General features: G+C 41.6%; 1 protein-coding gene across 1 annotated transcript in view; it reads left to right on the top strand.

Annotated features, from left to right (window-relative positions):
- LOC134911589 (enoyl-[acyl-carrier-protein] reductase, mitochondrial-like) overlaps positions 1 to 18,330 on the top strand; it is a 173,982-nt gene extending 155,652 nt beyond the window's left edge. Inside the window, exons 7-9 of the mRNA XM_063919715.1 lie at positions 4,311 to 4,371; positions 14,860 to 14,932; positions 17,957 to 18,330. Coding sequence (XP_063775785.1) covers positions 4,311 to 4,371; positions 14,860 to 14,932; positions 17,957 to 18,120 — 298 coding nt within the window. The 3' untranslated portion in view covers positions 18,121 to 18,330. The remainder of the gene's footprint in view (positions 1 to 4,310; positions 4,372 to 14,859; positions 14,933 to 17,956) is intronic.
- The last annotated feature ends 501 nt before the right edge of the window (positions 18,331 to 18,831 follow it).

Raw genomic sequence — 18,831 nt, 5'->3', positions numbered from 1 at the left:
CAGAAAGATAAAGTCTGAGTTGTAAATATTTTTAAAAGTCAGCGTGAGCAACAGCCCATATCTCACAAATCTAATAAAACTGACAGATCTTTAATAAAAACACACGTAAATTGTGACATCGCCAAGTGGAGAAGGTGTTGGTTATGATAGGATAACTGGGGTGGGTGATGAAGTGGGGATGACCACTTCAGCAGTTGTTGCGGCATCACTGAGTTGGAGCGCTGGTTCGAAATTCTTGTTTTTGATGACATAAAAGCCAGCGGAAATCTCAGAGTGAATAGTAAGGGGGTGTCCAACAATGGCAACCAATTGTGTAGCGTCTTTGGATCTAGTCCAGTCTAGTATTCAGTTGAGAACAATAGCATCGTTGTAAGTCTTAATATCAGGCAGCTGGAAACCTCTGACATGTTTACATCTGGATATAATGTCGGAGATGTGGCTGTTTCTCTGCCCAAACAAGTCATCAGATCAGGGATCATATAATTTGGAACCAGGAGTTTGGGATTTGTATAAACGAGGTCTGCAACAAGTAAACTAGTCTGGGTAGCAATTTTCACAATTTTTTTTTCTCACCAACCATGAGAAAGTTATAGGCTGCCATTTGGATAAACCAGAGAAAAGATCTGAGAGAAGGGGCAAACAGTTAAAGGCAAGAGAGACAGAGTCCTAGGTATTTGATATTAGAGTGTTGCCATGCAAATGGGAATGCTTGTTGTAGGTTTTCAGTGGTGGAGGCTGGGGAACATACAGTATGTTCGGAGCCATGGATATTGAAAAAATAAATAAAAAAATTTGAAAAGGTTCCAAACCTCTGGAATTCAAGCACTAAGGGGTCTATTCATGAAGCAGTGAAAAGTGTGGTGAAGTGAGCCAGTGGAGAAGTTGCCCATGGCAACCAATAAGCATTGTAGTAACATTTATAATTTGCATTCTATATAACTGTGCAGAGCAGCTGATTGGTTGCCATGGGTAACCTCCACAGGCTTACTTCTCCACTCTTTTCACTGCTTCATGAATAGATATGTGAGAGTGATGTGATTGGATTAATTATAGTCTCAGCTAGTCATGAGTGAACAATGCTATTTTTATATTTTATCAGTGGAACTGGATCGAATGCCAATGATATGTGGGTTCACTCTAATGGATCTGGAAAGGACCTCCATACATTAGATAAAAATGAAAGAAGATAAAGATGTGTCCTCACATCGCAGGAAAAGAATCCCAGCACAGTGTGGCATTCACGGGTGCGTGTATACGGACGCACTCGCTTCAGTAAGCACAAAGTCGCTACATGATCGCAGTCAGCAGGAAAAGGACTCTCCCAATGCCATACACAGGGAGGGGGAATGAGTGGCAGTAGTAGTAGAACAAAGGGCTGGTGGCAGTGCGTCCTCCCATGATGTGTACACATCGCGGCAATGCCACGCCATACTGCCTTTTTCAGCCAAGATGTGTGAGGACACATCTATAACAAGCAACCCTGCCATGTACCATTGCAAAAAGGGAAGGATCGTACAAGGTCCTGTTAACTATAATCATAGCCATGAGTGATTCATATAACACCAGAATTCTCTGAAGGACCAAGGACTCCAAAACCATGTGTCTGTGGACACCCTCCATAAAACCCTGTCAAATGCCTTTTTGGTATCTCTTGACGGGAGGATGGTATGTTTAGACTCCCAGTCCTTAGTGGTATTTTCCAAAGTTCCAGTACCCTGAACAAGTCATACTTGATCCTGATGGTTCAATTTGGAGAGAAATGATTTAAAGTGATTGGCTATGATCTTGGTATAGCGTTTCAACATTAAGGATGCCACTTGCAGTGAGAATTTATTCACCAAGTGATTGACAGACACTGTTTGGGGGATGTAATGGGGAGTCGTGGTAATAATGCAGGCATGTTGTGATCCCGTAAGCAAAAAAAATAATAAAAGTGGATATTGGCTAGAACAGTGAGGCAGATTTGGGATCATGGTCCAACCAATTTATAGAACTTATGGAAGCATCACGCAAGAGATGACGATGTCCATGGCTGATAAAGATGTAATCTAACCTAGAGTACCTGGTATGTGTGTAGGAATAAAATGTGTAATCAATAATAGTGGAAAGGCAGAACTTGGAGGGTGAACTGGGAGAAAGGGTGGTTATATGGATAGAGGTACTGAGTAAAGTGTTATGTTGATACACTTATATGAGATATTGAGGCCTGAATGCTCATTTGAAAGAGTGGAGGCTGTTTCAGAGTCGGATAAAGAGTGAGTTCCAAAGCAGTGGGGTGGCACGGGAGAAATCTTGGATGCAGGTCTGAGAGGTGGTGATCACAGTGGAGTTGAGGTGGTGGTCAGCGAGAGGGCAAGAGGGAGGCCAGACAGAAATTAGGTCAGAGATGTAGGAGGGCGATGAGTGATTGAAGGCTGTATATGTGAGGGGGAAGAGTTAAACATTTTATTCTGTATTAGATGGGGAGACAGAGAAGTGATTGGAAAAGTGGAGAGGCCAAAACAGAGCGGCAAGAGAAGTAGAAGAACCTGGCGGCAGTGTTCCTGATGAATTTAAATGTGGAGAGATGAGTAAGGGGAAGGCTACAATAAGTTTGGTTTTAGACCAAATGAGCTTGAGAAATCTTGGAGATGTCCATGAGAGTTCAGGGGTGAAGTAGCAGATTTTAATACACAATTTTAATTATAATCTAATTATTTTGTACATAATGTAATACTTTGGTAACTTAGTTTATTTTATTCTAAATATCTAAGTAGGTCTCCTGTATGAATAATAACCTACTGTATACAGTGTATACTTCACTCAGCCTAATTCTATTTTCCATTTGTGTTTCAGGTTGGTATTACTAATTTTTCGAGCATACCTTTATTTTATGTAAATTAACTATAGCTTGAACTTTCCTTCTTTTTCAAAGGCAACAATATTAATGTACAGTAGGCCAAATTTGATGGGTTTTACATTGATCCTAATTTATCCAGATTCTACTAATTTTAATCTCCCTGTATATATTTTATTGAAATGGAATGAATCCTGACAGGGGGAAGGTAAGTGTAACTTACCTTCTCCCAATGGCCCCCTAACCCTCCTTATTCCCGCAGCCTAAACTTAAACCTCCCTCCCCCATAGTCTAAGCATAAGCCTACCCTCCCCCCAAGCCTAATTCTAACCTGCCCCCCCTCTGTGGCTTACCTGTCCTGCGTGCTGGGAGAGGAGCGATTCAACTCCAGGTGTTGGGATTCCGGCGCCGGGATTCTGATCCCATTTGGGATTTTGGCACCTGTGTAGCTGTGTCGAGATCCTGGCATCAGTATTTTGACAGATGGGATCCCAACCATCAGGATCCTGACTGGATCCCTTTCAACCACAATCTTTTTTTTCTTCACTCTTTGTTTTAATATTTCGCCACTGAAGGGGTTTACTTATTCTATCTTTGTATTATCTATACAGGTTGAGTCTCCCTTATCCAAAATGCTTGGGACCAGAGGTATTTTGGATATGGGATTTTTCCGTATTTCGGAATAATTGCATACCATAATGAGATATCATGGTGATGGGACCTAAATCTAAGCACAGAATGCATTTATGTTACATATATACCTTATACACACAGCCTGAAGGTAATTTTAGCCAATATTTTTTATAACTTTATGCATTAAACAAAGTGTGTCTACATTCACACAATTCATTTATGTTTCATGTACACCTTATACACACAGCCTGAAGGTCATTTAATACAATATTTTTAATAACTTTGTGTATTAAACAAAGTTTGTGTACATTGAGCCATCAAAAAACAAAGGTTTCACTATCTCACGCTCACTCAAAAAAGTCCGTATTTCGGAATATTCCGTATTTCGGAATATTTGGATATGGGATACTCAACCTGTAATAAGTTGTTTATATGAATAAATTACATTTAATTTTTCTATATTCCTACGAATCAATGCAACTTAAAAACTACATATTTCACTTACCCCCATTGTTAAATCCCTTTTAATTACATGTTTCAAGAAAATAGTATGTGAAAAATTCCAAGGACGCTATACAGTATACTTTTGTAACCACTGCAAAAATTTATTTTTAATTATTTTAGCTCTGATCTACCCGCAGCTCAGAATAATAATTTTCACTGCATCAATGCAAGGGCCTGGGCGATGGGGCAAAAGCAGCCTTGTGAGGTCACTATGAGCTAGCCTAATGAGAAATGTTATGGGAAATTTGGTGTAAAATGCTGTAAACAATGTTTTGTTTTGTGTTTGTTTGTAAAATATGTGACAAAATATGTTCAAATGTATCCATCTTTTTCTTAGGGATGGCAGCACTATGGTTATGTATGGTGGAATGTCAAGGAAGCCAACACCTTTACCTGCTGTAAGTTTTTAAATGTGAATAGAATAGAAAATTGCTCAGCAATGTTGGGCCTCGATAAGAAAAGGTGGCACAGCCACTATTTGAAGACATGATCATGCAACAATCGGACTTTTGATGCCCTATCCACAGATGCTGAAACATGAAATTGAAAAGCTCATGGCAATACAATGGTGGGGGTGTGGCTACACCTTATTGGCAGGCCCGGACCCCAGCTCTTAATACCCACCAACCCGCACTCTTAGCACCCCTATGCACAAGTGATACAGTAATACCAGTAAAAACCAAAAAAATAATACTAGGTTAGTGAGATAATAAGATGGAGCAATATATGTTGTATAGGTAAAAACATTTTGTGATACAATCTAGAATTTCCATCACCATTGTGTCAATTCAATCTAGGCCCACGTATAGTTTGTGACACATTAGATTCATCTCTGAAACTCTATGGAAATTGGGACTGTACAGACATTGAGATTTAGGTTATACAGGTCTAAGAGTAGACCAGGGCATAGAGGTTTAGGGTCTCCTTGATGCCCTTGGGCCCAGTTGTAAGTCCGGCCTCTGTGTATGTTTTCCAGTAATTTTACCATTGTTTACCAGTCTCCATTTATTTCTCTAATTAGAGGCAACTGTGCACTGTTCTACTTTATATTGTTCATTGATAGCATATGCTCTTAGATCCTTGTCTCAATGTATAATTAAATGTGTGCAATGGAGAGTATGTCCTGTAGGGTACATAACACACACTGATCCATTGGGTGTTAAATCTAACCATCAGGTATTCCATTCTTGTATGCAGGGCCTGGGGCTGATAATGATCAAGGGGTTATTGTAGGAAGGGGAAGAGCTATGACCTGTGCAGTGTGGGTGTGACCATTGCATTGTGGACGTGTACACCTATGAAACCTGTGGGGGCTGATTTTGTTGTAAAAAATAGGGATTACAGCAGATATCTCCAATATCTTCTGCAGTCTACCGTACATACATCCTGGGAATGCTTAATCTTTGCAGGTGTTTTGGGGATATAACCTACAATATTTATTTAATATATATGCCCCTTTGTGTGCTATTACATATTGCATTCTACAGTATGTAGATGTGAATACCTTGGCACATTAGTTGACACACTGCCTCACACTTTTCACCTGCAAATTTAATATCTTAAGGGTGAATTTATAAAACCATGCCAGCAAAGCAACGTGTGCTCCTCGCGGCCTGGACTTGAATATTTTGCTCACAGCCATATGAGTCTGGGAACAAAATTGCGTAAGTCTAGAGGTCCTGTAAGTGCAGCATATAGCCACATTTACTCGCATATGAGAGGATCGAGTATGATTGAATTGACCCCTTCATTTTGGTTTCTATTATTAATATTTTTAAAATTCCCTTTACCTTTCCTGCACTACTTTAACTATCAATTAAAAGCATATTTAATTGTATGAAAACATAATAATAATACATTTACACCAAGGAGAAAATAAGACCCACAGTAAATTATTTCCTTGCTGCAAATCATTATTCATATAAATCGTATATGTATATACCTTCGTCATTATACTGTATGTATTGCATTACAAAAAAATAAGAAAGACATATCAGAATGCTGTTACTTGGGGCACATTAAAGCTACATAAGTTCAGTTGTGTCAAATATATTTTCTAATAGCACCAAACCTGATATGTAGTGCTTTAGGCTTACTGTAATATAAATTATTAGTACAAATCAGTTTATACAGTCCCTGCCAGCAACAATGGTAACCTATTTCAGTATGAGCTAGAAAAAAAACTGTACAAGATAAACACAATAATATAGAGCTCAAACTGTAAGTATTAAAAAATGAAAGAGGCTATGAACCATACTTGTCTACTTTTGAAAAAGCATTTCAGGGAGAATGTGAAAGTAACTTCAGCGTGGACATGTACTGCTACAGTACATTGGAGAGGCGGGTCATGAAAATGACTTACAGTACATCCAAATGTAAATGAGCCCCAAAGTTAGTAAGATCTGCTTGTTGAAGAAAAGACACTGATATTTTTCAGGATTTGTTTGTGTATTGTGTTTTACAAGAGGTTCCAGGTACTGTAAGTGGTCATGAGAAACCTAATTTAAAATGCATGTAGCCATAGGGATCACTGGAGTGGTCTTCAGTTTGCCGTCTGTCGGGATCCCACAGTATACCGACGCCAGAATCCCGACAGCCGGCATACCGACACCTTTTCTCCCTCTTGGGGGTCCACGACCCCCCTGGATGGAGAATAGATAACCGTGCCACCGTGCCCGCAGTGTGGCAAGCGCAGCGAGCTCGCAAGGGGCTCATTTGCACTCGCCGAGCTGTCAGTATGCTGGCGGTCGGGATTCCGGCGCCGGTATGCTGGCCGCCAGGAGCCCGGCCGCCGGCATACCATACTACACCCGGATCACTGTGCCTTATAACCAATGCAGGGAAATAGCACTGATGATCCCATTTGAATGTTTACAGCTCTGATTTCTTTTTTTCCTCAAGAATATAACAGCTGCATAATGGGGACAAGGTGGAATGAGGGAGATTTCTGGACTATTCAGGGAGTCAGGGAGATTGCTACTATTTCATGGAGTCTCTTGCAAAATGAGGGAGGGTAGGCAACTATGATATGAACTGAGGCTATGCACTATAGGGGATGATCGCAGCAGGATATTTTTTAGCAGTTGGGCAAAACCATGGGGGTCATTCCGAGTTGTTCGCTCGGTAAAAATCTTCGCATCGCAGCAATTTTCCGCTTAATGCGCATGCGCAATGTCCGCACTGCGACTGCGCCAAGTAAATTTGCTATGCACTTAGGAATTTTACACAAGGCATTTTCATCGTTCTGGCGATCGTAATGTGATTGACAGGAAATGGGTGTTACTGGGCGGAAACAGGCCGTTTTATGGGCGTGTGTGAAAAAACGCTACCGTTTCCGGAAAAAACTCAGGAGTGGCTGGAGAAACGGGGGAGTGTCTGGGCGAACGCTGGGTGTGTTTGTGATGTCAAACCAGGAACGACAAGCAGTGAAATGATCGCAGATGCCGAGTAAGTCTGAAGCTACTCAGAAACTGCTACGAGGTGTGTAATCGCAATATTGCGAATACATCGTTCGCAATTTTAAGATGCTAAGATTCACTCCCAGTAGGCGGCGGCTTAGCATGAGCAAATCTGCTAAAATTCACTTGCGAGCGAACAACTCGGAATGACCCCCCATGTGCACTGCAGGGGAGGCAGATATAACATGTGCAGAGAGAGTTAGATTTGGGTGGGTTATTTTGTTTCTGTGCAGGGTAAATACTGGCTGCTTTATTTTTACACTGCAATTTAGATTGCAGATTGAACTCACCACACCCAAATCTAGCTCTCTCTGCACATGTTATATCTGCCTCCCCTGCAGTGCACATGGTTTTGCCCAACTGCAAAAAAATTGCCTGCTGCGATCAACTTGGAATTACCCCCTGTGTTTTAACAATTATGAGAAGGTGTATAAATATGGTAAATCCTTTCCTAAATATTGTTACCTAAAGAATTGCTAACCGCAATGTAGCATATTCCATTACACTTGCTTCTTCACTAGAAATACATGTTATCTTACTTTCATTATTTATACTCGCATGTACGGGCTGGTTTAAGGGATTATTTATTATGGAATTTAAGCAATAAATCCTGTTAAACCTTATGATTCTCTAACGTCCCAGTGGATACTGGGTAATAGTATATTACCATGGATTATAGATCGGGTCCACTGGAGCCTGGCACTTTAAGAAATGAATATTGTGTGTTGGCTCCTCCCCTCTATGCCTCTCCTAGCAGACTCAGTTTAGAAAATGTGCCCAAGGAGCCGGGTGCATTCTGTTGCTCTCCAGAGAGTTTTCTTCAGAAATTTCTGTTAGTTTGTTATTTTCATGCAGCACTGGCTGGCAACCAGTCTGCTTGCATCATGGGACTTAAGGGGGGAGGGGGGGGGGACCGAACCAACTTCCTAAGAGTTAATGGTTCGTAATCCCAGCTGACAGGACATTGAGCTCCTGAGGTGATGTTTCTCACACTCCCAGAGGGTGAGCGCACGCCGGCAGCATGCCGCCACCCCTTAACAGATGCCAAAGACAGACGCGGTGTGGTGAGTGTAACAGTGGGGACCCGGTTAGCGGTCCCTGGTGCAAGATGGCGGCATAGAGGGACGGTGATCACCTGGCTATGGGCAGCGGTGCCCACCGGAAACCCAGATTGGCAACATGGTAAACAGGGGCTGTGGGCTCTTGGTTTACACATTAATGGAGAAACACCAGTATAAAGAAAGTACAGGGACCACGCGCCATTAAGGGGGCGGGGCTTCCCAAAAAGCGGGACCAAAGGCTAAATGGCACCATTTCCTGCTGATGCTGTTGATAACAGGATGCACACGGGGACTGCTCCTCTAAGACCCACTGAATCACCACTGTAACTGGTAACAGGGATATATAGTGCAGGGGGAGCTCATAAACAGCAATTCTGTCACTGTGTACAAAATTACACATTAAGGACACCCAGCGTGGCGCTGGTCAGTCTGTGGTGTGGTGTACTGGTTCCTATATCTCTCTGTGTCACTCCATTCAGGGTAGTTAGTGTGCATATATCACTAATATTGCTGTGTCTTTCATACTAATCTGTGTTATTTCTGCTCAAGCATGTCTGCAAATAAGTCTGTGTGTACTTTATGCAAGGCTAGGTTTACACCTTCCTCACAGGGGTCTCTTACAGTATGTGTACCCAATGCTCAATTCCTTCACAAATGTGCAGGAACCTGAGTGGATGGAATCATTTAAGACTATGATTTCAAATATTCATTCAGAGTCAGCTACGGCTAAGCATGAAAGACAGACCCTGAAACAAACTATGGACATGTTTATGGTTGCTGCTGCAGACCGCAGGCAGGCTCCCCAGCCCCCTCTGTTGGTCTCTCATAAACGCACTCTCCCACAAATATTGCAATCTGATTCTGATTCTGAATTGCCTGAGTTGGACGAAGGAGAGGCTGAGGTGGACGAGGATAATTCCCTGTCACCGGGTGTTGAGGCTCTCATTTATGCCATTACAGAGGTGCTCAATATCCCTAATAAGGAGGAAGAACAGGCAGAGGAATTGTATTTTAATTTGAAACCAAAGTCCTCTGCAATCTTTCCGGTCTCTAAAGAATTAGATTCCCTGGCTAAAGCAGCATGGATAAACCCTGACAAAAAATGTATTACCCCTAAACGGGTATTAAATTCTTTCCCTAACCCTACAGATGATAGGAAAGTCTGGGAAACCTCACCAGCAGTTGATACATCTGTTTACAGGCTGTCATGTAAAATTGTTTTACCTGTTCCTGGGGCTGTTTCCCTTAAAGACCTAGCTGATCGCAAAATTGAAACCATTCTTAAGTCAATTTATTCTGCAGCAGGTGTAGCCCAACACCCTACCATAGTATGCGGCTGAATTTCTAGAGCCATGGTAAAATGGTCTGATGATATTTTGAAAGGGTTGCTCACACTACCTCAGGAAGAGATAGTTATGTTACTACAACACATCCAAGATGCTGCAAACTTTATGAGTGAGGCTGTTAAAGAACTTAGTATCATTAATAGCCGTACTACTGCTATGGCAGTATCGGCTCGTAGAGCCCTGTGTCTACATCAATGGTCAGAAGATGCTGATTCCAAAAAAAGGGGGTGAAAACCTGTCTTTTACAGGTGATGCTTTGTTTGGGAAGAACTGAACAAGTGGATATCTCAGGCAACTGCAGGTAAATCTACATATCTGCCGTCTGCTCCGCCACCTGCTAGACGTCCCTATCCTGGGCCCTCTCTGCAGTCGTTTCGTGTGGCCAGATTTAGAGGCAGAGCCAGAGGTGCCTCCAAAGCAGCTAGACGAACACACGGTAAGTCCCGTAAACCAGAGGCTGCTGGAACTTCGGACCAGGCCTCAGGATCCTCTTCCACAAAGCCCTCCGCATGATGGTTGGCCCCAGCATCAAGGGGACTTTCAGGTAAGTGCTCGCCTTCAACACTTTGCCCACATGTGGGCAAAGTCCTGCCGGGATCCTTGAGTGAGGGACCTCATATCCCAAGGATACCGGCTGGAATTCCAGGAACTCCCACCTCTCAGATTCTTGAGGTCAGGCTTACCAGTTTCACAGGGAGCAAGGGTTTCCTTACAGCAGGCAGCGCAAAAACTGCTTTCTGCAGGAGTTACTGTTCCAGTGCCTCCTCAGATACACACAAAGGGGTTTTACTCAAGTCTCTTTGTGGTTCCGAAGCTGGACGGCTCGGTACAGCCTATCTTGAACCTCAAATCTCTGAACCCGTATCTTTGGGTGTTCAAATTCAAGATGGAATCCCTAAGAGCAGTGATACCGAATCTGGAGGAGGGGGAGTTTCTGGTGTCCCTGGACATAAAGGACGCATACCTGTATATCCCAATTTGGCCCCCTCAACAAGCATTCCTCAGGTTCGCGATTCTGGACCAACATTTCCAGTTTCAGGCACTACCCTTCAGTGTCTCCACAGCCCCAAAGGTTTTCACAAAGGTCATGGTGGAAATAATGCAACAGCTGCGCACGAGGTGTGTCCAAATAATTCCATACCTGGATGATCTCCTGATATAGGTAGTGTCCAGGCAACAGCTACTGCACAGTATTGACTTGACTACCCGTGTGCTTACTGATCATGTATGGATACTCAATTTCCCAAATTCTCACTTGGAACCATCTCAGAGAATTCAGTTCCAGGGGATGATCCTGGATATGGTGTCTCAGAAGGTTTACCTTCCTATGGACAAGGCCTCGACTATTCAGTCTATGGTCCGGTCAGTGCTGAAACCTCGCAGGGTCTCAATTCACCTTTGCATCTGCTTGCTGGGCTAGATGGTGGCCTCCTACGAGGCGATACAGTATGGCAGGTTCCATGCGCGACCGTTTCAGCTGTTTTTGATGGATAAATGGTTGGGATCTCATCTGCACATGCATCAGCATATAACCCTATCACCGAAAGCACGGATATCCCTGCTATGGTGGCTACAGGTTCCCCATCTGGTGGAGGGTCAGAGTTTCAACATGCACTCATGGATGCTGTTGACAACAGATGCCAGCCTCCGGGGTTGGGAGGCTGTGACTCAAGAAACTCAGTTCCAGGGGACATGGTCCTTTCAGGAATCTGCTCTTCCGGTCAACATCCTGGAACTCAGGGCAATTTACAATGCTCTAGTACAGGCCTCATCCCTCCTTCAGAATCAGGCCATCCAGGAGCAGTCAGACAACACCACGGCAGTAGCGTACATCAACTGATAGGGAGGAACCAGAAGCAGGGCCGCAATGCGAGAGGTGTCAACAATACTCATCTGGGTAGAAGCCAATGCAAAGACCATCTTCGCAGTGTACATTCCAGGATTGGACAAGTGGGAAGCGGAATTCCTAAGCAGGCACGACCTCCATCTAAGGGAATGGGGCCTCCACCCTCAGGTGTTTCAACAATTTGTTCACCTGTGGAGTTGTCCACAGATAGACCTGATGGCTTCTCATCTCAACAAGAAGCTCCGTCGTTACTGCTCCAAAATGTGACCCGCAGGCAGAGGCGGTGGATGCCCTGACATCGCTATGGACTTACCAGTTCGTTTACCTGTTTCCTCCAATTCCTCTGATCCCAAGAGTTCTCAAAAGACTCAAAAAGGAAAGAGTTCAGGCAATTCTCATTGCTCCGTATTGGCCTCGATGGGCCTGGTATGTGGACCTCCTGACCCTGTCATTGGAGGAACCCTGGCCTCTGCTGCCTCTCAAGGAACTTCTTCAGCAAGGACCGTTCATCTATCCAGACGTACAGCAGAAACGTTTGATGGCCTGGAAATTGAGAGGAAAGTTTTAACCAGGAAGGGTTATCCCTCAAAGGTGGTTTCCACTATGGTTTAGGCCCGTAAGGGGGTTACCGCCAAACATTAACACCGTATTTGGAAGAAATATGTTTCTTGGTGTGAGGGTCAAAAATGTTCTCCTGTAGAATTTCGTCTGGGCCGATTTATTCTGTTCCTGCAAGCAGGAGTGGATAAGGGTCTACGATTAGGCTCCATCAAGGTTCAGATTTCGTCTCTCTACATCTTCTTCCAGAAACAACTGGTGGTACTTCCTGAAGTACAGACCTTTCTTAAGGGGGTGTTGCACATTCACCCACCCTTTGTTCCTCCCACGGCTCCGTGGGACCTAAATGTGGTGTTGACCTTTATCCAGTCGGATTGGTTTGAACCCTTGCATAGGATTGACTTAAAATACCTGACGTGGAAGACTGTTATGTTACTGGCCTTGGCTTCAGCTCGGCGAGTGTTGGAATTGGGGCCTTGTCCTGTAAGAGTCTGTAAGAGCCCGTACTTGGTGTTTCATGAGGATAGGGCAGAGCTCAGAACTCGGCTACAGTTTTTGCCAAAAGTGGTATCAGCTTTTCATGCAAATCAACCAACTGTGGTTCCAATCTTATCGACACTTCAGTTGCTCCATAGTCCCTGGATGTTGTAAGGGCTTTGAGGATTTACATCAGAAGGACGGCTCATCACAGGACGTCTGACTCACTTTTTGACCTTTATGATGCTAAGAAAATTGGTCGTCCTGCCTCCAAGCAGTTCATTGCTAGTTGGCTCAAATTGACTATCCAACAAGCCTGTACTTTGGCTGCTCTGCCGCTGCCGAGTTCAGTTTAGGCCCACTCCACAAGGTCTGTGGGTTCTTCCTGGGTGGCTGCCCGGGGTGTCTCGGCATTACAGTTGTGACGTACAGCAACTTGGTGTGGTGTGAACACCTTTGTTAAGTTCTACAGGTTTGACACCGTGGCTAAAGATGACCTTCAGTTTGGTCAGGCGGTTTTGCAGGGGTCTCAACACTCTCCCACCCATTCTGGGAGCTTTGGGACGTCCCCATAGTAATATACCATGCCCCAGTATCCACTAGGATGTTAGAGAAAATAGGAATTTAATACCTGCCGGTAATTCCTTTTCTCGTAGTCCGTAGTGGATACTTGGCGCCCGCCTCATTGCTTTGTTTTCCTGCTTACCTGGTTGTAAGTATTTTTGGTTTGGGCTGCTGTTGCTTCCCTCTTCCATGTTTGGTTAGCATTGCTTTCCTTTGTTCTGGTTAGCTCTACTATCTTATTGTTTGTGTGTTGGTTTGTTAACTCACCACTTTATGTGTTATATCCTTCTCTCAAAGTATATCCATCTCCTCGGGCACAGTTTCCTAGACTGAGTCTGCTAGGAGGGGCATAGAGGGGGGTAGCCAGCACACACTGTTCATTTCTTAAAGTGCCAGGCTCCAGTGGACCCAACCTATACCCCATGGTAATATACTATTCCCCAGTATCCACTATGGACTACGAGAAAAGGAATTACCGGTATTTATTAAATTCCTATTTTTTTTTCACATGATTATGGCAAAAATAAATGTCTTCCTTATTTGTTATCACTGTAGTTCCTGACATGTCACAGATCTCCCCAGCTTTCACTAAACTTTCAAAAGAGTAACATCTTCCCATACACTGTACAATGAAATGGGCTATTTAACAAACACAGAAAATGTTTATTGGGACACCTCTTATTGCATGCACTTTCCTGCAAGAGATCCTTGTAAACATTTTGCAGTAATTCCTCTATCGTTACTCCAAATAGAGGAAATGATTGTTAATACAGGTTGAGTATCCCAAATCCAAATATTCCGAAATACGGAATATTCCGAAATACTGACTTTTTTGAGTGAGAGTGAGATAGTGAAACCTTTGTTTTCTGATGGCTCAGTGTACACAAACTTTGTTTAATACACAAAGTTATTAAAAATATTGTATTAAATGACCATCAGGCTGTGTGTATAAGGTGTATATGAAACATAAATGAATTGTGTGAATGTAGACACACTTTGTTTAATGCACAAAGTTATAAAAAATATTGGCTAAAATTACCTTCAGGCTGTGTGTATAAGGTGTAAATGTAACATAAATGCATTCTGTGCTTAGATTTAGGTCCCATCACCATGATATCTCATTATGGTATGCAATTATTCCAAAATACGGAAAAATCCCATATCCAAAATACCTCTGGTCCCAAGCATTTTGGATAAGAGAGACTCAACCTGTATCGGCAAAAAAATGCATTTGAAATAAATACTGTATGCTCCAAAGATTAAATCCAACTGCTATTGTTGGTACAGATTCTATACTTGAAAAACCATCTTGTGCGGTGGAAGATGATTGATTGATTGATTGATTGATTGATTGATTGATAAATAAACTGGTAAAAAATATTATAATAGCAAGTTTTCCATTTCTGTATTACATTTTCCAGTATTGTGCAATGTTTTAATAATCTCGCATCAAAGAACGGAACATGCTGCTATGACATTGTATAAAAATATATATATATATCAAAGAAATGCTGGCAACAGTATTTTATATATAGTAAAAAATATTTCCTTTTATTTTTTATTTTATTTTTTTTAGAAAACATTCATATTTAAAAACATTAAAATATGTGGCTTTTGGATGACAGAGTGGAAAAGAAACCACATGCATGGTGAGTACTAGTTTAGCAGTTTGTACTGAACATAGTATAGAGAAAGCAAAAAGCTGAAAACTAGTGTAGTATGTATAAAACATATTCAAAGTAGTATAAAGCTCTGAATATTAGTTATTACTAGTTACAAGCCAGTCAAAATGACGGAACAACATGACAGTAATGTGTCAGCACCGATGGCTATGCGCGCTGGAACGGAGCAACACTTGAATTGCTCCATCAGGAGCCATCTAGTGGCCGTCGGTGTGCAAAAGACTTCCCCCCAGAGAGGTAAGGAGCAATGTTAGCCTTTATTATATAGGATTCATTTGCTCATAAAATAGAATTGTTTAGTGTAATATCTAAATTGCTTTATATGTATCATGGACAATAGCTTGTATATATTTTGCAAGGTCATAACTAGTGGTGTGCAATATGTCCATCCGCACAGAGCGCAGGACTCTGTCACCTCCCCACGGCCCTTACGTCTAGCTAGCAGTGTAGCTGGGACAGCACCCTGCAGCCAGGATCTCTGCTTCAGCGCTGCAAGAGCATCCTTTAGATGTTCCAGATAGACACCCTTCAGCCTGGATAGCGTCATAAGGATGTTCCGGTCAGCGCTGAACTTACCGGTGCTGCTGACCTCACCCTCTCTATGCAACATAATGACATCACATGCCAGCACAGGGAGCATTTTTGCCCTGTTACAACTCTGACACATTGTGCATGTGCATGGTTATATATCTACAGTATATAAACCTCCATATTACTATATTTTAATTTAAGTATATTATACTGTGTGTGTATATATATATATATATATATATATATATATATAGTTACTGGTACTGCGCTCTTTAATCTTATTTTTAGTACAGTGCAATATAATATAAAATATATAGGCTAGGCCGCTAAACACCCTGAAGATGGTTTTCTACCAGAACCCAACCTTACAAAGATAGAAATAGAACTGAGGAAGCCGGAAAGTGAAACAGCTGTCTGAGGCTCAGTGCAGTGCAGCCGGAGCCATACACCCTGACATCCACGCGTACTCTCAGGTACTTTTCATTTCGAGTGACAGCCGGTGGGACCGCATGGTGGGTAACGGGTCCTGCAATACCTTGCGGCATCAGGACCATTACTACCATTAGGGTCCCAGCACTGTCACCTAACTACTTTCTTCCAGGCACTATAGGCGTAAGGAAGGTACCGCTCACCTGGCATCAATGTATACACATATGCAAGGAAGCAGCATACATTCAAAAGGGGATTGGTGCTCTTTATTTTCATCTTATTGATACTATGTTTCTTAAATCTTTTTTCGATGCTCTCTCATTGTCATAAGGAGAACTCAGAGGACCCCCTGCGCTGTTCCATCAGGGTGCCCGAGGGTGATCTTTTCAAAAGCAGAAGCATTCTCTCTGTTTCCAACCCTTAGGTGCAGATGGGACACGCTCATTTACTGTATTAATGCATGTCATGTCACACAGTAAACAGAAGCCACCCCACTGCATCAATGATAGGAGTGCCTTTTCTTCCCCTTTTCTGCAATTTGTACCAGCTCATTCATATGCTCCTTACCTCTTTAAGCCATCTTTTTACATACACGTATTAGAGGATATGTTAGATGTATACCCTGTTATACTGATTTCTGAATATCAATATGATGGTTACATATGAGGAGCAAGATTGATACATTTATTGCTACAGTGTATTCTTGAGGCATACTAGATATTTCTGCCCAGACAACAAATTCAATCAGCAATAACCTGCCGATACCTGAGACGCGGATCAGGGTGTTATATATAGTGGACATTTTTTACCAAGAAATTACCAGTTCTACTAATAATAGGCTTACCGGTACACTGCACTGAGAAAATCAACAGTATTTGCACTAAGACAATTACAGGATCAGTTTTTACTCATATTATGGAGATTTATATCCTAGATCTTGAATAATTATTAGATTATTTCGCTACTACCTCTCTAAAGGAACATATGATATGCAATCGATGGGGAGATTGTATGTGCTATGAAGTTTGGACACATACTAATCAACACTGTTATTGTTACTTATATTCTACGCCAGTAGCATCCATTACAACAGGCTGAAATTTATGATAAATCTATCTATAGGGCTACCGCTTCTTGTTTCAGCCGACTATATCATCCTACAATTTGTCTCCTCTTGTTAGGGGACTGTCAATGCTTATTATTGCAGGAACTATTGTCAGGATCAATAACATTGACCCTGACCAGGTCACGTGTATCTCTCCACGGTGTGTTCATACCACGCGTAAATTTAGGCGTGGTTTTTTTGTTGTTTTTTGTTTTTTTGTGAATTCTGGTATTTATGTGTACATGTTCATGTCCTAGACTTGGTTTGTGGCAACATTTTTTTTATGATAATCAATAAAAGTTATATTTTATGTAATATCTTTCAATGAGTGCCCCCCAAAAATGAGAGTCTCTTTTTCTTCTTTTTTGGTACACTATTGCTTACTCTCAGGGGTGCACCTCCACATGATTTATTGTTATAGTACCCTTCAGTGAAGGACGTAATTTCAAACTATTGTGGTTTTTCCAATTCATTCAGCGGTATATTATATCTCACCACCTGTGCTCAAGTTTCCCCCATCCTTTTCCTCCCCCCATATTAAAAGATAGAAATAGAACAGATGTATCTACAGGGGCGCCTGGTTTAAATACAACTGTTGCTAATCACCGATAGTTCTTGATATAAAAACAATATTTCCTCGTACAACCAAATAATCATATATTCAGTTTATTCAAACATAGTTCTTAAAAGCATTAAAAGTTTAAAAAGTTTATCCATGCAGCATATACATTGATCTTTCTTTTGTTATCAGTGTGAGCCTCTTAGTGGGCAAAAAAATCTTTGTTGACCTCCGATCTAACAGAATGGGTGACACGCATTCTGTTAGATTGGAGGTCAATAAAGACTTTTATTTATATATATATATATATATATATATATATATATATATATACTTTAACTACACACATGCATTTTTATCTTTATAGATCTAACAAAACTTACTACAATGGTGTCAGACTTATCGGACATGGTAAGAAGAGGACAGTTATTGGAACCCATCTGCACGCAAGTTCCATTTCATGACTACAAAGAAGCACTACTAGCTAGCATGGATACTTACAGCATCAAGCATGTACTAATTATGAAATAATAGAGAATTGTCCTAAGATTTGAAATAAAAAAAAGGTAACCCCTGTACTATATATCTGCTCAGGTCAGTCAGTTGACTCTTCAGGTCTGGGTTTGAGCTTCAGATATTGCATCGCTGCTCAAGTGTGCAATGGGACGGTCAATATATGTAAAATATGTTAAACTCCAATGTGTTTTAGAAGTTCAAAATAAATATACTTATTGTCTATACTACTATTGTATATTGCATTAATTGTGACATAACTTTGTGAATTTGTCCAGATGATTAATTGAAAATGATTTACTTACTGTACAGTACCTTTTTCAAAAAGTATCAGTAATTGTGTCAATGTCACTGATCTATTGTAGTCTTGTTTCTGTTATATAAACAGATGGTTTTATTACAAGTACAGTTCTGGTTGACCACAAAGGTTAGTATATTAATTTAAAAAAATGTTAAAAGCACTGTTAAGGTTCCTTATAAGGTTAAAACAGAGGAAACCGGACTGTTAGGATTGTGTGCAACTGTAACTTGTCCCATTATTAGTATTGTCAATTACATTGGACTTTTCAGTGCATAGTTTATTGTTCTAATAAAGGAAAACCAAAATAGATGCGTGTGGGTCGGGGCGGGGTTAACAATCTGCTCCAACCAGGGCTGTCTTAATAACATTGAAGATCCTGGACAAAGCAATGCACTTCAGCCCCATATATATATCATAATTTGCCACAC

Source organism: Pseudophryne corroboree, chromosome 4 (assembly GCF_028390025.1).
Source record: "Pseudophryne corroboree isolate aPseCor3 chromosome 4, aPseCor3.hap2, whole genome shotgun sequence".
Classification (NCBI taxonomy): domain Eukaryota; kingdom Metazoa; phylum Chordata; class Amphibia; order Anura; family Myobatrachidae; genus Pseudophryne; species Pseudophryne corroboree.
The sequence above is the reverse complement of the archived record's forward strand: the minus strand, read 5'-3'. Positions and strand labels throughout refer to the sequence as shown.